General features: G+C 40.0%; 1 protein-coding gene across 2 annotated transcripts in view; it reads right to left on the reverse strand.

Annotated features, from left to right (window-relative positions):
- Positions 1-7,242: 7,242 nt before the first annotated feature.
- MCM9 (minichromosome maintenance 9 homologous recombination repair factor) overlaps positions 7,243-18,922 on the reverse strand; it is a 57,308-nt gene continuing 45,628 nt past the window's right edge. Inside the window, exons 9-13 of one of the 2 annotated variants that reach the window (XM_060238637.1) lie at positions 17,663-17,865; positions 15,203-15,406; positions 14,244-14,326; positions 10,644-10,789; positions 7,243-9,275 (exon numbers count right to left, since the gene is read on the reverse strand). In XM_060238637.1, the coding sequence (XP_060094620.1) occupies positions 7,781-9,275; positions 10,644-10,789; positions 14,244-14,326; positions 15,203-15,406; positions 17,663-17,865 (2,131 nt within the window). In that variant the 3' untranslated portion in view covers positions 7,243-7,780. Of the gene's footprint in view, positions 9,276-10,643; positions 10,790-14,243; positions 14,327-15,202; positions 15,407-17,662; positions 17,866-18,922 lie in introns of those variants that run through there. The other variant, XR_009555402.1, reaches the window with a different exon arrangement.

The raw sequence follows: 18,922 nt of genomic DNA on the forward strand, positions 1-18,922 counted from the left end.
TTCTTCATGTTCCCACATACATGGAAGTCAAGGAGTACAATGCCGGTGGCTCAGTGGTAGAGCATCTGCTTGGGAAGCAGAAGGTCCCAGGTTCAATCCCTGGCATCTCCAAAAAAGGGTCCAGGCAAACAGGTGTGAAAAACCTCAGCTTGAGATCCTGGAGAGCCGCTGCCAGTCTGAGAAGACAATACTGACTTTGATGGACCAAGGGTCTGATTCAGTATAAGGCAGTTTCATATGTTCATATATGTTCAATGTCTGTGCTTTCAATCGTATAAGAACAAAACTTTGAACCAATATTGATTTGGATTGTTACCAGAAATTCATCAGCATAAAATGAGTTTTTAAAGGAAATTAATGGGATGGAAAAGTAGAATGGGGTGTGGCTACTAGCAGGTTGCACCCTTGGCCTAAAAACAGCAAAAAAGCGGCAAAAAACAGGAAGCCTCCCCACTGAAAACAACATCCAGCAATTAATCACAGGTCTCTCTCATGCCATACTGATCCCTTAAAAGATAAAAACCAGGTCCCTTAAAAGATCAACACCTAATAGTGCTTTCCTGGGTGCAAGCCTCATGCACTAGATCTAAATTGCATCCTGAGTAGACCTGACCTTTTTTCTGCTTTTAAAGAGCAGCCCAACTGCAAAATGCAGAGAGATGGGACTGCAGAGACATTAGCGTGCCCTCTAATGGCCAGAAGAGAACTGCATGCCTTTGTTCATTCCAAAACTGTAGGGCTGCAATACGCAACCACCTATCTATTTATTGAATATAGGGTTACCATATTTTGAAAACCAAAAAAGAAGATATATTTCCCAACTGACTACTTCAAACAAGTGGTTACTATGACAAATCTCATTTTAAATACCCCCACTATAAACTGTGATAATTCCTATCTAGTTAGGAATATTCCTAACCTTCTAACCCTAAAAGAGGACATTTTCACCAGCTTTTAAAAAAAAAGTCTCCAGAAGATAGCTGAGGTGTCCTTTAAAAAGAGGACATCTGATAATCCTATTTAATAGAAATTTATATTTCGCTTTTTTCTGGATTTAAGACAATAAAATTAACACGTTAATTCCACCAACACTTATAACCTAAAAATACACAGCAGTCCTTTAAAGTCATCTACCACTTCATTCATCTCTCCCCCCATTCCAAAGACTCTGAAACAGCATACTTTTACATAGACTACAGAAGACAGAAAGTGATGGTAACCTTTGCACTTCAAGCAAGCCACTGGGCCTGCAACTGAAAATGCTTTCACCCAAGCTGAAGAGTGTACCAACCAATGAGATGGATAACAGGGAGATCATCTGAGTAATACTATTAGCACCAAGGAGTATTTTTGGAGATGTACTCCATTAGGCTCAAAAGGTCCCATAGCATGAATGACTTTAAAAGTAAGAACCAGGGCTTTTTTTGAGCAGGAACGCAGTTCTGGCTGGCTTGGTGCCAGGGGTATGGCCTAATATGCAAATAAGTTCCTACTGTGTGAAACAATAGGAACGTCAGGGGTGTGGCCTGATATGCAAATGAGTTCCTACTGTTTTTTTCCTTACAAAAAAGCTGTTTAGATTGGGCCTATAAGCAAATAGGTAACCCGTGCAGAAATTATATTTTCTAGGTTCTACTCCTTCTTGAGTGGCTGCTACTTTTGTTATCAATTGGAGCTTCAAGGACAGCCCCCCAGAGAACATTAGAGTAATCCATCTGGACATGGTATGGATCAGAATGGCAAAGTTAACAGAATCTAGATAGGAAACCAATTTATAAGCAAGGTGTAACTGAAGAAATTTTTAACACCACCAGCCAGTTTTTCCCTCTATAAAATATTCCCAGTACAGTTAACAATATATTGATCGAGTAATTAAAGCCTAACCTTTGTCCAAGGAGCTCAGTATCGACATGGATATCCTCTCCTTCATTTTATTCCCTACTAATGTGAAACCCATGCTTTGATATGGTATTTAACTACCTTTAATCCAGTTATAATACTTCTGAATATAAACCTTTTGTGTGTGTTTCAGGAAGGGTGTTCTGTTTTTAGAATTGGTTTTGTAATATAATAGCAGTAGGAATAAGGCCCATTGTGAAGGGAAATACAACAGGATCTAGAAAGAGGCTCTGGCCGACTGCTCCCCTACCCTTGCTGTCTTGCCACCCATGAAGGCATTCACTCCACCCAACCTTGGTGTCTCCAGGAATTTCCCAACCTGGAGTTGGCAACTCTATCTCCTTCCCAGCCAACCATCTACCAGCCAACCACAGAAGGAATACAGTCTACAGATTTTGGGTTTCTAGGTCCAGGGGTTTTGGCTGGGTATTGATGAGTCAGTCAGAATATCTGTTCAACTTTCTGCAGTCTCTATTAACTGATTTTCACCTCAGAACACAGAGCTCCACAGCTGACCAATCAGAGAGAGGTGTGTGGAAGCAGGCTGCAGCTTTACCCATTTGCAAAAACACATCTTATCCCTTTTCACCCCCTTAGGAGTAGAATTTCTTAAAATCCCTTCAGAGCGAGTGCTTACATCATGGAAGGAATGCACTCCCCGAATTTTTAGTTTCTAGGTCTAGGGGTATGGGCTGTGTGTTGGTGAGTCACATTTTTGGAGATGGACTGTAGAGATTTGCTCTGAAAAATGTTCTGTAGCTTAGGCCTATGCATGCTTACTCCAGAGTTGGATTGCAGACTTAAATGGGCAGATGCAAATATGAAACCATGCTTATTTATTTACTTCATTTATTCTCTAGTCTCCACCTTTCGCTGTAATGGGGACCCAAAGCAGCTAACACTATTCTCTTCCATTTTATTCTCACAATAACCTTTTGAGGTAGGTTACACTGAAAGTGTGTGAGTGACTCAAAATCACCCAGTGAGCAGAATGGGGATTTGAGCCTGGAGCTCCTGGATCCTAGCCCAACATTCTTATTGATACACAGGGCCGGATCTAGGGAGGGGCAGAGGGGGGTGCTTGCCCCGGGCACTGACGGAGAGGGGGCACCAAATTGGGTGTGGAGTCCATTGTATTCTATGGTACCATAAAATGGAATGGCCCAAAAGGGGGCATCATTTTTTAACCCCCCCCTTAAAAAAACATGTAGATCTGGTCCTGCTGATACACCACAGTGATGCTCCTTGTTATGGACAGAAAAGTTAGCGGAGCATACAGACATTTCAAGTGCAAGGATTTACTGGACAACCTTAATGCAGATAAGTTCTTAGAGGACTGGAATTTTGGTATAGGAGAATAGCTTCAGTTGCCATGGAAAGCAGAAAAAAAATCTGCTCTGAAAATGGTTGGTACAGGTAACATTAGTTCATCAGGGTTGGTCCCCCGCCCCCAAGCAATCAGTATTTATTATTAATGATATTAGTGATTGTATTGCAACCAATACTGAGCACTTAAGAGCTCTCTTTTCCATTAATAAATGCCTCCCCCGTGATACGCAATACTGTTCAGCGACACTTGGGAAAAAGAATTAATAATTTACTAACTAGCTAAGAATTCTAGTTTTGCCTTTAAGCCTGCTGCACTTGTGCCCTCCACTTGTGGACACCCATTTCCATTAAAGGGTCTTGTGCCGACAAAATGATTGATGTCTCAGGCTAGCATGCCTGTGAGATCTTCATTTATTTCTAAATTAGCAATAGAGGCCTTTTTTGATACAGAATGAAATTTCGAAGGAAGCCTGGACAATAAAAGCAGAACAGGGGCACATGCTACCATTTTCCATAATGCAGTAAAAATGGCTACAATGTACCTTTTTTTTAAGCTCCTAGTTCTATGTATTAGAAACATTGGAGCTGGACTGCATGGCACTGAATGAACTCCTCAAATTCTAACTTGGGTTGTCTGAGCAGTTTACTACTGGATATTCCCTAGAAAGTGTCATTGTCCTGAAAATGCTTTTAAAACAGGGGACATTCTCAACCTAGGATTCCTAATCCTAACAGCATAATTCTTTTGCAGAAAGCAAGGTAGTTAGACCATGTAATGGCTTCCATCTGGAGTCTGTCCAAAAGCAGATCCTGGCAATAGCATGCTTGTGCTTACACAAGGAAAGCTGGAGCTGGGGATACAGAGGAAGCTCCACCCCAAGTTGCATTTAATGTGTGACCAGCACTCAGTTTCAAACTGGTGCATGTTGCGGCACTTCCGGGTTTGGGTCATGGAGGACTGAGCTGCTTCTCAAAAGAGGAGCAGACCAGAGCCTCTGTTCTGGGCAGAGAAGGCAATCCTAAGGCCTGCTGCCTACTTCTCCCAGGCAGGGAGAAGGCCAAGACATGCATATTAAATTCTGAGGGGATTTACTTTGGATGACAAGGAATTCCAGTGGGGTTCCTTTTTGGCTTTGAAGGGTCCCCGGAGAAGGATTGCATTCCAACATCTACAGAGGACTTCTGGGGTCATTAAATTGACTTAAATTCACCAGGATTCAAAGCTTCTTTGGAACTATATAACATCTATCTTTGAAGAGAATGGTGTTCAAAAGGATAACTTTAAAGGTAAAAGATCTTTATCACTCCGGGACTAAAATAAGACTTATTTGAAAAAAAGACAAAGGTCTAGATCCAACTATGCTATTTTAAAGTAAAGAAGATAAAGGAGGGGGTAAATTTGGGACTAATGGAATTTAAGAAACAAGGTTAAAAGACAAAAAAACAGATTATGTTTTGAATACCTGTAGTCGGGCCAGACAACCCCCTCTGAAACAGATCTGCTGATCTGATGGACATCACAGGAATGGCGTCATAGTAATATCGTGAGACTTCTCAACCATTGAAAACAAGACTTCGTGGCAAGAAAGGAAGGAAGTAGCCATTCGGAGAAGGGACAACTGCAAGCCTCCTAGCCCTCTCTAGGACCATAAATCATAGAGAAGTATCGGCGGCCATTAAGAGAAGGTCAAAAGTTTAAAAACTTTTTAAAAGAAAATGGGACTTTTAAAAAAAGTGGAGCCGGCAGATATCATCATTAAAAGGTGAAATCTATTGGACTATATGCTTGGAACTAATTTTGGAGCACTCTGGGAGAAAAAAGAATTTTTTAAAAAAAGGGACAGAAAAGCTGTGGATGCTATTTTGAAGAAAATAAAACTAAAAAATTAATATCTTGACTTAGGAGCCTCTGGGAACGGCGATTTTAGGCTCATCCAAAAGAGCATGTTTTAATCTACAAGACTGTGCAATTGAAATTTGACTTGGTGAGGTCAACTTCATAGCCTATTTTAGCAATGGGCAGGCAGTGATGTATATCCATAAATCAGGAGCAAAACAGATTCGTATGAGGGCTAGGTCACTTGAAGAAGCAAAAATGGCTAAATGGCAGGAGGCAATAGAAGCTATGGAGGCAAGATTGGCAAAAGTAATAAAGAAATCAATAACAGAAAGTAAGAAGGAATTTTAAAAAGACATTGAATCCAGTGCTGAGGCGGTTAAAAAAGAAATTGAAGATCTCAGGAAAGACTCCCAAGCTGCGTTAAAGAAAGTGCAGGAGGTAGAAGAAAAGGTGAAAGACCAAGACTCAAGAATTGATATAGTGGATCCCACTATTAAAAAAAATGCAGGAGAAAGCAGTTTTACAAGACTGTAAATTAATGGAAACTCAGATACGTTTGAGATGGGTGCCTGAATCTGATGATAACTTCAAGATGGCACCAGACATCTTTTTGTTGGAATTACAAATGGAAAAATTTCCGAAACGAGATAGAGCGATGGTTTGGTACATGCTTTCAGCTGCACGGACATTATATGAGCAGATGTGGAATCAAGATAAAATATCAGAAAAGTAGGACTGTTCTTTAAAAGTTATGCATTGGAGTGAAATGGACAAGCTTACAAAAATCTTGAGAGAATATGATCTAGAGAGGTTTGGAAATGAGTGGGGAAAATTTAAAAAATATGTTGAAAAACAATGGAAAGTTAAAAGATATTTGGCGATTTTTGACAATGGTTGAATTTTAGAGGAATAATAAATGGACTAGTCAAAAAGCGAGACTATGTGAACTTTTTTTTCAATTTTTTTTAAGGACTAAAGGATTATAATGAAGAGGGATTATAATTATAATATATGGTTTCTTCTTTTCCTTTTCTTCTTGTTTTAAGGTTTTATGAAAATTCTTTAATTGATAAAATTACCTTTTATTTTTGGCAATTTAATTACAATACACCGTCAGGGGTCATGAAAAGGGGGGGAGAGAGGAGAAAAATGTAATGTATTTGTATTAGCTTTTTAATAATAGATGATAAGTATTATTACAATATATTGCAGTAAATAAAATTGGTTTAAACAAACTGCTGCATGTTGTGTGGGGAGAAGGAAATGGCCCTTAAGCATGTGCATGAAGGCACAAGGGCTTTATCAATCCTTGCCTTCCATCCAGTGCACTTTTGCAGAAAGAAAAGGACTGTGGTGGTGGTGGAAAGCAGTTTATCTTACTGCTGGTTCCACATGTCTGTCCAGCCTACCTCCCCCCGCCCGGCCTTTTTCAGCCTACAAAAGTGTGTTGGGTGAAAGAGAGGGAACAATGAAGCCATTGCTCATGCAATGCAATGGAAAGCCAGTCTCGCACACACCATTTTGAAAGTGAGTGCCCGTCACATGTTAAACATGAGTTAGGGTGGGTTTCTGAATCTAATTCCAGAAACAACCCAATCCTAAAACCTTAATACCCCTAAATAAGTGTAGATGACTGGGGAAGGGAATGGCAAACCACCCCATAAAAAGTCTGCTGTGAAAACGTTGTGATGCAATGTCACCCCAGTATCGGAAACGACTACCTTTACCTTTTTTAAAAAAAGTGGGTTTATGACCTGCCTAAAAGCCAAATGCAAAAGGATCTTTCCCCACAAAGCATATATCCCTGCTTACATATGCAATTATTTCAACAAACAATATGTTTGTTAATAGACAAACAACTCTGTTTCCTTCAAGACATCTGTGCAATACCCCCCCCCCCATATACAGAAATATTTGCACTTTGAATACTTAGATCAAAGCCATTAAGGAATTTGCTAGTCAGTTTTATACGAGGAAAGAAATTGAGAGCACTTTTTAATATCGAAGCATATACTTGCAATAGCTGTAAGCCCCAAACAGGAATGAACGCTCTAATTTCACTGGAAAATCAAGTACCTTATTCAATGAGGATGTATGAGAATCATCTGCTCTCTTTATCTAGTACAACAGTTAAAGGATTTTATGGAGAAGGGAATACATAACAGATAGAAATAAAGTTCTATGGAACAAATCAGAATTTTTTTTTATTAACACAATCTGACAAAAAAAAATCCAGACTCAAAGCTACTTTTTGCAATGTAACCATACCTGCAACAGGTGATTTGAGGGTGACATGTAAGAAAGATGGAAACCCCCCTCCCCCCTCCAAACCCCCCCTTTTTTTCCAAATGACAGCTCAGGATATCTTATCAAATTAGACCTAAATGGAGTACTTTTTACACAGTACAAATAGTTATCCTCAATTAGAATAAAATTATTAAAGAGGGAGGGGACCACCATGGAGGTTTAAATTGGGGAGTGCAGTTTTCTGCAGGTCAGATGCTGTTGTCTTGGATTCAAGTACTCCAATATAGGTCAGCTAGATTTAGAAATACAATCCTTTAACTCTATCAGATGCAGAATATATTTGTATAGAGCCCATTCATTATCCTATTATTTAATGCAAGCTTAGGTTTTATTTTATTTATGGCCTTCTAACATTTTAAATTTTAAATAACATTATTTTTAAAAATGAGGAGGTAGCAGAAGTTTTTAAGGTTTGGGGTTTTTCTTAATCTCTTCATCCCAATCAAAGTCTAGAGCTGTATCATCAAAATCTGCTAGTGAGAACAACGATTTCCCTGTAACTTTGCTGACTTCTCCCAACTCAAAGCACTTCCTCATGAGGCCTGCATTTTCAGTGTGGTTCTTCAGTGGCAGCCTCTGCCTTTCCATGTCATAGCTGGCAACAGTTAAGGAAGATGGGTTCTCTGATTTGGATTCAGCAGCTGGTATGAAGGAAAACCTGGATAATTTTGCCAATGTACTAGAGCACACTTTCTTTGTATTGAGTCCTTCCACTCTTTCTTCTCTCATTCCTTTTATTTTTGTAGAAGATGGGGATAACGCTTTCCTTTGCTGCTGCTCCTCTTTGTTGCTATTACAGGGTCTTTTCTCCACACTATCATTGTTGTTAATATTGTGTTCTTTCTGGTACGTCTCAGAACCTTTTCCCCTGCTCCTTTCTCTCTTGGATACATTTCTGGTAATACTTTGAGGGCGGCTAACTGTCTCCGGCAATCTGATATGATTCTTATTTTCAGAAGCGCTAGCAAGCTTTGACTTCTGCCTAAATAAAAACTTCGCTAGTTTAGCCGTTTCCCCCCCAGATTTCTCTAGGATTTCAGACTCATCAAAACTTCCTGCCACACTTTCTTCCTTTAGGTGATCTCTACTTCGTTTCCTGATTGAAGTCACCAACCTCTGATTCATTGACAAACTGAAAGATGGGAGAACATTTGAATCATTTTTAGAAAACTGCGGAGTAGCTGTTGGATGGGGAGAAAATGGAGCAAGACCACTTCCAGCCTTGGGATCTGGTGTACTTGCACAAAATCCTCGAGACCTTTCAGTGTTTGCACACTGCCATTTCTTAGAGGCCCTTTGGGTAATCACCAAATCAGGTAGTGTAGGAAATGATGCACCTGGATCTTTGTGGCTTGCTCCTGAAGGAAAGCTTGGAGGCTTCTTTTTCTTTTCCCCATCAAAGTCAGAAATAATTGCCTGTCTGCATGTATCCCCTGGAGCTGTTCTTGTCAGTGATTCTTGCATCCCAGCATGACTGGTTTCTATTAAATCATTCTTATCTCTAGAATAAGGTTTGTTGTTTGGTGCTTTCAAAGTCAAACTATCTTGAGAGGTTCTGGCAAATGAAGACTCACAAATGCCCTTCTCAGTTCCAGCACTGTCATCCACTATACTGTCAAACCAGTGTAAGCTAACATCACTGGTATTCTTGCTGTGTTTGCTTTGCGCTGGTAGTACATCAGATGTTTGGCCACTTAAGAGTCCTCCTAAGTGCTCATCACCTCCAGGGTGTCTTTTGGCTGAATGAGGCTGGAACTGAGTATTGTCTACCCCTTCTGAATATTGTTGATGAGATGTTTCTTCTCGTATCTCAAGTTTGTTATTGCTAAAAGATGCCTCAGTACCATTATTCCTTGCCTCCTGGGACAGCTGAAGATGGCATGAATTTTCATGTTGTAATCTACAGAATAAAAACACATTTTCTAAATATAGGTATAATTTTATAAACAAATTTTTAATATTGATTTTCTTTCATGATCTCAAGCTTATTTTTTTCTTAATATTTAGAGCTAATGAGTTCCAGCCCCAAACCTCTATTTCAGAGACACAGAAAATAGCAATTTTACACCTTCACAAATTGGAGAAAGTTAAAACCAAATTTTTTTCTTTAACAGCAAATAAACATAATATCTCATGTGTTAATTAAAAACACTATGAAAATCTGTTAGATTAAATGCAGATGTTAATTTTTGTGGATATATTTCATGTTTAAAACAGTAATTTCAATATTATGGACAAACATTTTTAAAATTGTGTTATATTTAGATAAAAGCCAATTTGATACAATTCTAATAAAGCATTATGTTTTTTTAAAATGCAAAGTAAATACATACCATACATACACTAACAGCTCAACAGTAAATCAGTTACTACTAAAGGATTTTGCAGCATATTTGTTATGAATATTAACTTAAAAAATACAATTCCATTTTGATGGTAGAAGTGTCCAGGTTATTTCTTTGTTGTTCATGTTAAATGTCAAGGTATTTATCCAGTTTTAACACATTTGCTCTTAATGATACAGAATCAGTAGCATGAATACATGTGGAATGAGAACAAAGTATGAGTCCAGTAGCAATTTTAAGACCAATTTTTTTTTACTCATTGTATGACCAACTTTGTTGGTCTTAAAAGTGCCACTGAGCTCATGCTTTGTTCTACTTCTTCAGATCAACACGGCTACCCCACCTGAATATATCTATACATGGAATGAGTTAGCTAGGTTCTCTTTGAACAAATAACCAGCTAGAAGTTTCTAGCAATTGTGTGTGCTGTGCATCACTTTTGAAGTGTTTTTCATTCTATGGAATGTAGAGGCCGATAGAGATATGAAGCCAGCATGAGAGGGAGCTGAATATTGTCAGACGACATTTCCAGTCCAAAGACAATGTGTGTATGTGTGCAAGAATGCATGCAGGCATTATTCGTGCTTGCTCTCATATCAGAGTTATAAAAGTCCTTTGGGTGGATTCAGATGCTGGTGCTTCTAAATTCTGTATGCAAAAGCTACCTCTTCTTTGAAAAGTCGGTCATTTGCAGTAACAGAGCATATAATGAAGCTAGCTTTAATATTCCCTTGTTACACTCACATTTATACACAGTACTCTTGGATATGGCTGCATTATGCTGTCAGTATTTCTTAATTTTGCCTAGCCATGCAGCTAGAGTAAGATTATGGTCATCATATGACACTGTGTTGCCTATATCAGCATTAGTTTAAACATTTCTCTCTTTCTCCCACTTTCCCTTCCAGGTAAATGTTTCTCACCTCTCAAGTCTTTGGAGTTCATCACACAGAATGTCCTGTAGCTCCAGCTTCTCCAAGATCAGTTCACACTGCATTCGATATTGTTCCCTTGGGTTTTCAGGAAATGAAGTGTGCAGTACATTGACACCTCCAAGTAATGCACCCCCCTACAGGGAGGGAAAAAAAATCTGTAACTGGGTGCATGTATTTGATTTCCATTAATTAATATAAACAGTTGCCTAACTTGCTATTTTTAAAGCTATGAATAAAATTATTCACCCACGTAACCTTTTGAGAGATCACATCCTTAGTAAGTGAAAGGAAGCATAAATAGAGAAAGGTCTGTTAAGACCCTGAACAAAATTGTAGCTTCTTTATAAATACATTTGATAAAGCTAAACAGGCTGACAGGAAGCCTGGCTTATAGTAAAAGCATAGGAATGGAAATGAGGAAGTCTATTCAGGTTGTATATCACTTTATGTCAATTACTGTGATTCTGCATTTCTGTCACTTATTCTCTATGTTTGCAAAAAAGAGATTAATTAACTTTTGACATTATGGCATTTGAAAATGGGGACCCTCCTGTTAACCACAAGGAGATGCACGTGGATATATATATAGTACTTTCCTTACTTCCCATATGATGACATATTTTATAATGCTGTTTGGATACTGTTGACCATTCCAAATGAACATGTCAGAAGTTAATTAATCTCTTCCAAGCAGTTGTTGTTATCACAGTTCTACAAGCATAGAAAACCAGTGTAATGTGCCCAGCAGAACCAGTGCCACTGTGGCACTGCCCAAACCCAACAGAACTAAGGTCAAATATGAGAATCACTGAAGTAGAACCGGGGGGGGGGGGGGTGGTATCTTTCTAGAAGGACAACAGAACCAGTGCAATGTACTAGTGCCCAGCAGCAGAACCCAACCAGTGCCAGCCTACCAGCGCTCAGTGGCAGAACCCATCATACTAGTGCCCAGCAGCAGCAACCTGTGCCATTGTGGCAAAGGCCTGTCCCACATGTTTGCTCTGATGTCAAGCAGAGCCACAGAATCACAATCCTAGTGAGGGGGAGGGGTGGGGAAAGTAAAGTACTTGCTGGACTTCAACAGCAACCTTGCAAAGTTGTAAGCCTGTAATGCCATACAATTTGCAAATGCATTGCAGTGACTGGCTGCAGAGATCCCTCCCTCTCCCCCTGTTGCCCTGGAAATCAGGGCAAATGGTGGGAAAGAGGCAGAAATGGCAGGAAACAACAAGGAAGAGAAAGTAAGTCTCTCTCTCTAACTTTTAATCCCCCCCTCACTTTCTACTGCAGAGATTCTCTGGAAGGATCTGCTAAGCGTATTGTGCTATTTCCCCCTCAATTAGAAACAATGGTGGGATGGGGTCACCCTCTTTGGCTCTTTCTGGCACTGAGTTGTGTTGAAGAGCACTGCTGTGCTGCTTCTGCTGTCCTTGCAACTCCCCTCCCCCTCATTTGGACTGTGATTCTGTGGCTGTGCTTAACATCAGAGCTGTGGGGCTGACCTTTGCCACAATGGCATTAGTAGGTTAGCACTGGTTGTGTTCTGCTGCTGGCCATTAATACAATGTACTGTTTCTGCTGTCCTTGCAGAAATGCCACTCCTCAGTTTGTACTTCAGAGATTCTCACATTTGACCTTAGTCCTCTTGGTTTCTGGGCAGAGCCACGGTGGCTTTGGTTCAGCAGGGTACTCTACACTGATTCTCCTGCTGGCCTAGTAAACAATACCCCACCTCCCTGCAAATTTCACTTTCTACTGCAGAGATTCTCTGCTTGGCTTCTTATTCTATTTTTTTCCACTATTGGAAACAATTGGACCCCCTGCTCCAATCTTTTTGAGATTTGGGGGTTTTGGGGAGAGGCTCCAGCAGCCACACTGCAAATTTGGTGCCTCCACCTCAAACACCCTTCCACCCAGGCCCCTGAATATACCCTAGGATAAATTTGCTATTGACTACAATGGTCCCATAGGGTATAATAGAGCTGAATATATTCAGGAGTCACAAATATATTCAGGATTCTCTATTTGGCTGCCAAATATACATTGGAGAATCACAATAAGGCCTTAGGTATATATTTGGCTTGGCTTCTGCTGAATGCACAAGACACTCCAATTCCAGTAGGATTAATATGTTAATCACAGCTATATGATCTACCAGTAATGAGATTAACAGTAGAACTACATCATCCATTGCTTTGTTTTCCAGTCACTTTCTATACTGGAGCAGTAGCTGTGATGCAGGCAGTGGGAAGGCAGCTGTGGCTGGTGGGAGGTTTGGCACTCTTCACCTACATGGCCTCTTTACTTTTAAAATCTGACCCACCCTCAGTGATTGAGTGTTCTTATTTAAACATACAGAACTGTGGCCCTGACCTGGTAGTCCAGGCAAGCCCTATCTCATCAGATCTCAGAAGCTAAGCGGGGCTGACCCTGCCAAGTGCTTGGATCTGAAACCACCAAGGAATACCAGGGACAGGACACAGAGGCAGACAAGCAAGCCACCACTCTGAAACATCCAGGCCCCACTAGGAGGGAGGGAGGGAGGAAGGAAGGAAGAGAGAGAGAGAGAGAGAGATTACTTTTATGTTTACTAGGACCCATATTTTGTTTTAAACTAAAGTATGAAACCTTGGTTAGACCAGAAATACTCGTCTGAAATTAATTGTGATTAATGTCCAGTGCTGTGTGGATGGAACAGTAATCCTAAGAGCAGGAAGGGAACAGAAATCTGAAAGGAAGAGGAAAGTAGGAATCTCTAAGAGGCAATCCTTAGGAGGAAGGAGGGAGAGGCAAGAGCATGCAAGCCTTGAGTATTATGGATCTCTTAATCATAGACTGGAAACATCACAATGAACACTGAACCACACTGCCTCATATGTTCTAACAAAATGGCATTTTTCAAAAGACCTGATTCCTGAAAACAATTACATTCTAAAAAACACATTTTACAACAAATCATTTCCAGAATTATCTTAGCCTTAACTTGCTCTTCTGTGATCATCCCAGCTACTTGGCATCAATAATCTCTATCCAGATGCCTAGCTTCAATGATCCTATCCAATGTTTATTCTATAACCAACCACATTCCAGTATCATGTCATTTCTGTACAGCTCCTAGGATACAACTAGCATTATATAAATTTTACCTAATAATGACTTACAAAGCCACTTAAGGAAAACAGATAATTGCTACGTATGAAAAAGAGCTTTCCATGAAAGGTCATGAGTGTGACCAGAGTAGGATACAGAGGCATCTGATCCACAGGCTCAAATGTACAAGAACTGGGTATGTCACCCACAGAGTCCCTCAAACTGTGGGCATGGCCCCTTTATAGTCTTCCTTCTAGTGCTTATGGTCACCTGCAGTCAATACTCCCTCTAAGCTGTGGAGTCTTGTGAGCAAAAATTCTACTTTGTGAGCTATTGGCATTAAAGTTGTGAGCTACTGCATAAATTAGTTTGCTCTGGGGCCATTTTTCCTGAGCTAAAACAAAAGTGTGTGAGCCAGAGGCTAAACAACTGTGAGCTAGCTCACACTAACTCAGCTTAGAGGGAACACTGCTTGCGGTACAAAGGATTGTTACTTACTTGCATAGAGGACTCCATCACTGAAACCACAGTTACCGCGTCTTCCACAGTCACAATATCCCTAAACATCAATCGGGCATGAGCTAATAAGAGTATTCAAAAATTAAATAACAAATCAGTAAAATCGAAGAGTGGAACCAAAAAACCTGTGTTACTTATTCAGACAGCTCCAGGTAGCACTATTCTAACAATTGTTTGGAAGAAAAAATCAGCCTCCAATCTTTAACATATTTTAAAGAATAAGACTGCAGAAAAATAGAGGGACAGCAGAAAAACAGTAGATATTTAGAGAAACTGGCAATTGTTTGCCATGGGTGACAACAGCTGGATACTCTGATGGTATTTTCTCATTTTTAAGACTGACTTGGTACACAATCTTGTTGTTCAGAGAGCATGGCACACAACCACTCAATTGGCATGCAATGGCAACTTAAGGCCTTCCACTCATCATCTTGAAGGATCTTGGACCTACTTAGCTACAAAATGAAGTGCTGTGGCTTGTGTCTCACAGAGCATTTCCACAGATAGATTTAACATAACATACAAATGCACATGTTCTAGCAACTTCCTAGAATGCTTCACTTCTGAGTGTAATTAATTTCTATAGAAAAGTATTTGCCAAGTTGGTATTTCATGAGGCAGGCATTAAAAACTTCTTAGTCTTTGCACTAAATGCAGTCATTACCTTGAATGTACAGCAATGCTGGAACAGACATAGTGCACAAACACACACCAAGGGCATTCTAGATGTTATACCTAGCACATTAGGTGTCCTCACACATAAGCATTTTTTCTATCATCTCCATACAACATTCAAAGTGGGTTTCAGTTGCATCAAAATTGTAAGGGACAGTGTAAAAAGCTGCATGACCTGCCGGCTCCACCTCTTCCTTAAATCTTTAACAATATATTTTGCATAATATAACCATTGGAAAAGGAAAGGGAAAAATGGCCTTCACCTTCAGCTAACCGTATTAAACTCTCTAATAGACGGATGGTAGTTCGGGCAGCATTTCTGCAATCACTTTGCCGCTGCATTTGGTAATAGCGGACAAGAATGAGGTTGCTTTTGTCAGTCAACACTGGCTGTAGGTTCTTTATGAAACAGAAGTAGGTCTTCATTTTTTCCATTGTCCACAGGTTTTCTGACATGCTTGGATAGCCTGTATAAAAATGGTTTTAAAAACTACATTAAGAAACACATACTTTGTAATAAAATACAAGAGAAAATAAAATGTAACATATTTGTCAGTGGCTCAGTCCAAACATCATATTAAACTGTGGTTTAACTAAAATAACTGTTTGAATACAGGCCATTCCACTAACTATATTTAGCAGGGCTCTACCAAACCAGGATATGAAATCAAGATCACCATGGAGCAAAGTCAGTATGTCTGAATTATTACACCATGAAAAGTCACAGTTAAGGCTAACCATGGTTAATAAACCATTTAGTCTTAACTATAATTTTTCATGATATAGAAATGCAGATAACCCAACAACTCTGTTCCCCAATAAAGCCCTTCCAGGTTCAGAGAAAAGATAATGAAAACACTTATTGAGGCAAACCAGGATTCAAGTGACCATCTGTGAAATGAATCATGGTTTCGCAAGCTAACCACAGTTAAAATAGAACCTGGTTTCATGTGATGTTGTAAGAACATAAGAGCTCTGCTGGATCAGACCAGTGGTCCATGTAGTCCAGCATCCTGTCTCACACAGTGACCAACCAGTTGCTCTGGAGGGCCAACGAGTGATGGGCACAAGCCAGCTCACAAACACTTGTCAGATTAATTTTGGCAGGTTCATGGTTCGCGAACTGACATTCTCAAAACTGCAGCCCAACTACCAACATCCACAAACTTCTAAGGCAGTTCAGGGAGGTATGTGGAGAGCAAAAAGCAGGGGTTTAACCTCCCTGCAAAACCACCAAAACAGTTAAGTGGTGTCACATGTGAAACAAACTGCTCAGCATGGCTCAGCTGTTTAAAGAGGTTTTCCTGGGTTCAGCTCAGAGCCATTTTAAACCACTGCTTTCTGCAGCTTTCTGCAGGGAGCAGAAAGCAGTGGTTTAAATGGCTCAGAGCTATTTAAACCCTTGCTTTCTGTTCCCCATGAAAAGCGGTGGGAAGCAGAAAGCAGTAGTCACAATCCTATATGAAAGGGTTCGGTTTGCAAACCAACCTCTCAGTTCATATAAGTTTGTAGTTCAATTCATTGTTCAGCCATGAACCACAAACCGAACCACAAGGCCTTCCCCTGATGTTGCCTCTGGCACTGGGATTCTGAGGTTGACTGCCTCTGAACATGAATGTTCCCTTTAGTCACCATAACTAGTAGCCACTAACACTAATCTCCTTTTAAAGTTGTCTATGCCTGTGGCCATCATTATTGCAGCAAATTTCAAATTTTCACCACTGAGTTTAACAGTGCAATCCTATGCAGCATTAATCCAGTCTAAGCACCAAACTATCTGTTACATAAAGCTCCAAAATGGGATAAATAGTGAAGGTGAGAAGGCAAGAACCCCTCCTCCTTTCCCACTGCAGTACTGTGCCAAATTAGACTCCTGCAGATCCTTAAAATGCTATTCTTTGTAGCTGCTGTGCAGCAGTGGAGAGTTGTGTCTGGGCAACACACACATCCACGTAACAAATGCACAAGATGGTCTTAGACTGAGACAGACCATTTATCTATGAAGGTCAGTACTGTCTACTCAGAACAGCATTTCAGCTCAGGAAAATGGTGTGTGTATGTGGGTGTGGAGAGGCTGGGGTCCAATTTGAATCAGGTATGTAAGTTTACCACAGCTGCAGTGTGGAAAGCAAGTCAGGTCAGAGGAACACCATGATGCAACTGATTAATAACCATATTGTATAGTTTGGCCCTTAATGGCATCACGAAATACACTGTGTTTTCATATTTCAATAATTACAGGATTTATGAAAGCAAAAGTTTACACAAATATGTATTATTTGACTTCATAATTTAATCCATATTCATCTGACACCAGGAGGTAGTTGCTAAAATTTCTGTAAGGAAATATGCAGGGAAAGCAGATCAGATCAGGATTCTACTCATTAATAAACATGTCCTGTAGTTTAAGCCTGGTTCTATCTAAATTGATAATCACAGTACATTCAATGTAATCTTCTGCATTGTAATTCCACTGAGATTAAAATTAATAACCTTTTTCAACCAAATGTCAGTTTAAAATAGTAATGGCACAAGTAATATTCAGGAATATGAAAACTAGTTTGGTTGGCTGTTTCAAAATGTACTGTTAGTTTTGTTATTCAGTTCTAATGTTGGTGGGAGGGGTGTTTATATTTTGAGAACATTCTCTTTGAATACCACAGTAAACAGCCTTTTCAGTGTACAGACTAAGATACATTCTATTAATTAATGCCTACTTTTACCTTTATTTTCCAATATGAAAGAAGAAATTATGCGATCCCATTCTTCATTTCTTGTATCCAGCAATACCAAAATGAGGTCAAATCTGCTAAGAAGAGGACTGCCAAGTGCGATGTTTACAGAGACAGATTCATTAGGGTCATACTGGCCCTTTGGATTGGTTGCTGCTAATATAGTGGTCCTTGTGTTCAGTTTGCACACTAAGCTGAAGAGAGATGATCTACAGTTAATTCCATTTGACCCAGGAGCTAAATTTTGCTAATGAGAAACTGAACATGTTAAACTTCGTGGCAGTATGTCTTTCATGTTGATGAACATGCTACCCCTGAGACTCACCTGGAAACTTCTGTTGGTCCAGAATGCAGCGGTGCCTGTCCTCACAGGGACACCATCAAGGGCCAATGTACAACCAGTGCTCCCTCATCTGTACTGGCTTCCAGTTGGATACCAGCTCAAGTACAAGGTTTCAGAGGTTTTGGTTTTAACCTTCAGGATCTTCTCTCCCAGTACATCCCTCAAAGAGCATTACACTCTATGGATCAACATCTGCCGGTGATCCCAGCTTGAAGGAGGTCCATTTAGCTTCAACCAGAAACAAAGCCTTCTCTGGTGCTGGCCTGGCAAAACACTCTCCCAGAAGAGATCCAGGCTCTGCAAAACTCAATGCAGTTTTGCAGGGCCAGTAAAATGGAAATGTTCTGCCAGGCCTATGGCTGAGGTGGCAGAGATCTATTAGTACTGACCTCCCCAGCATGCTTCCATCTCATCTCATTCTTACTCGTCTGCCCACCTCCCACAGTATCAGCTACCATCTACTGTGCACATTGTGGAGTTGACTTAGGAATTGTGTTATTAAATGGCACCACAAATGGGGTTATATTTGGATTTTAACAACTGTTGATATTATGTTTAATTATTGTATTGTATTTTACCATATTGTTGTGACTCGCCCAGAGCCTTGCAGTGCAGGGGAGGGAGGGCTTCATAAAGTGCACATAGGCTGATAGGAGATAGTTAAATGGAAAGTCATGCAGAGTGTGGTATGTCTGTATATAGAAGATCACCAATATAGTTTTGTACAAGGGGGTCATATTCAGTTACTATTTTACTGATCTAACCAATGAAATCGTTTGCCAAGCAACACAAATTTCATCTTCACTCCACTCCAGCCTACCTGGTTCTTACCCAAAGGACCCATAGGGTTTTTTCTTTGTTTTAATCAAAAGCTGGTAAATTGAACTACCACATTAATAATACGCGTA

Source organism: Heteronotia binoei, chromosome 1 (assembly GCF_032191835.1).
Source record: "Heteronotia binoei isolate CCM8104 ecotype False Entrance Well chromosome 1, APGP_CSIRO_Hbin_v1, whole genome shotgun sequence".
Taxonomy (NCBI): Eukaryota; Metazoa; Chordata; class Lepidosauria; order Squamata; family Gekkonidae; genus Heteronotia; species Heteronotia binoei.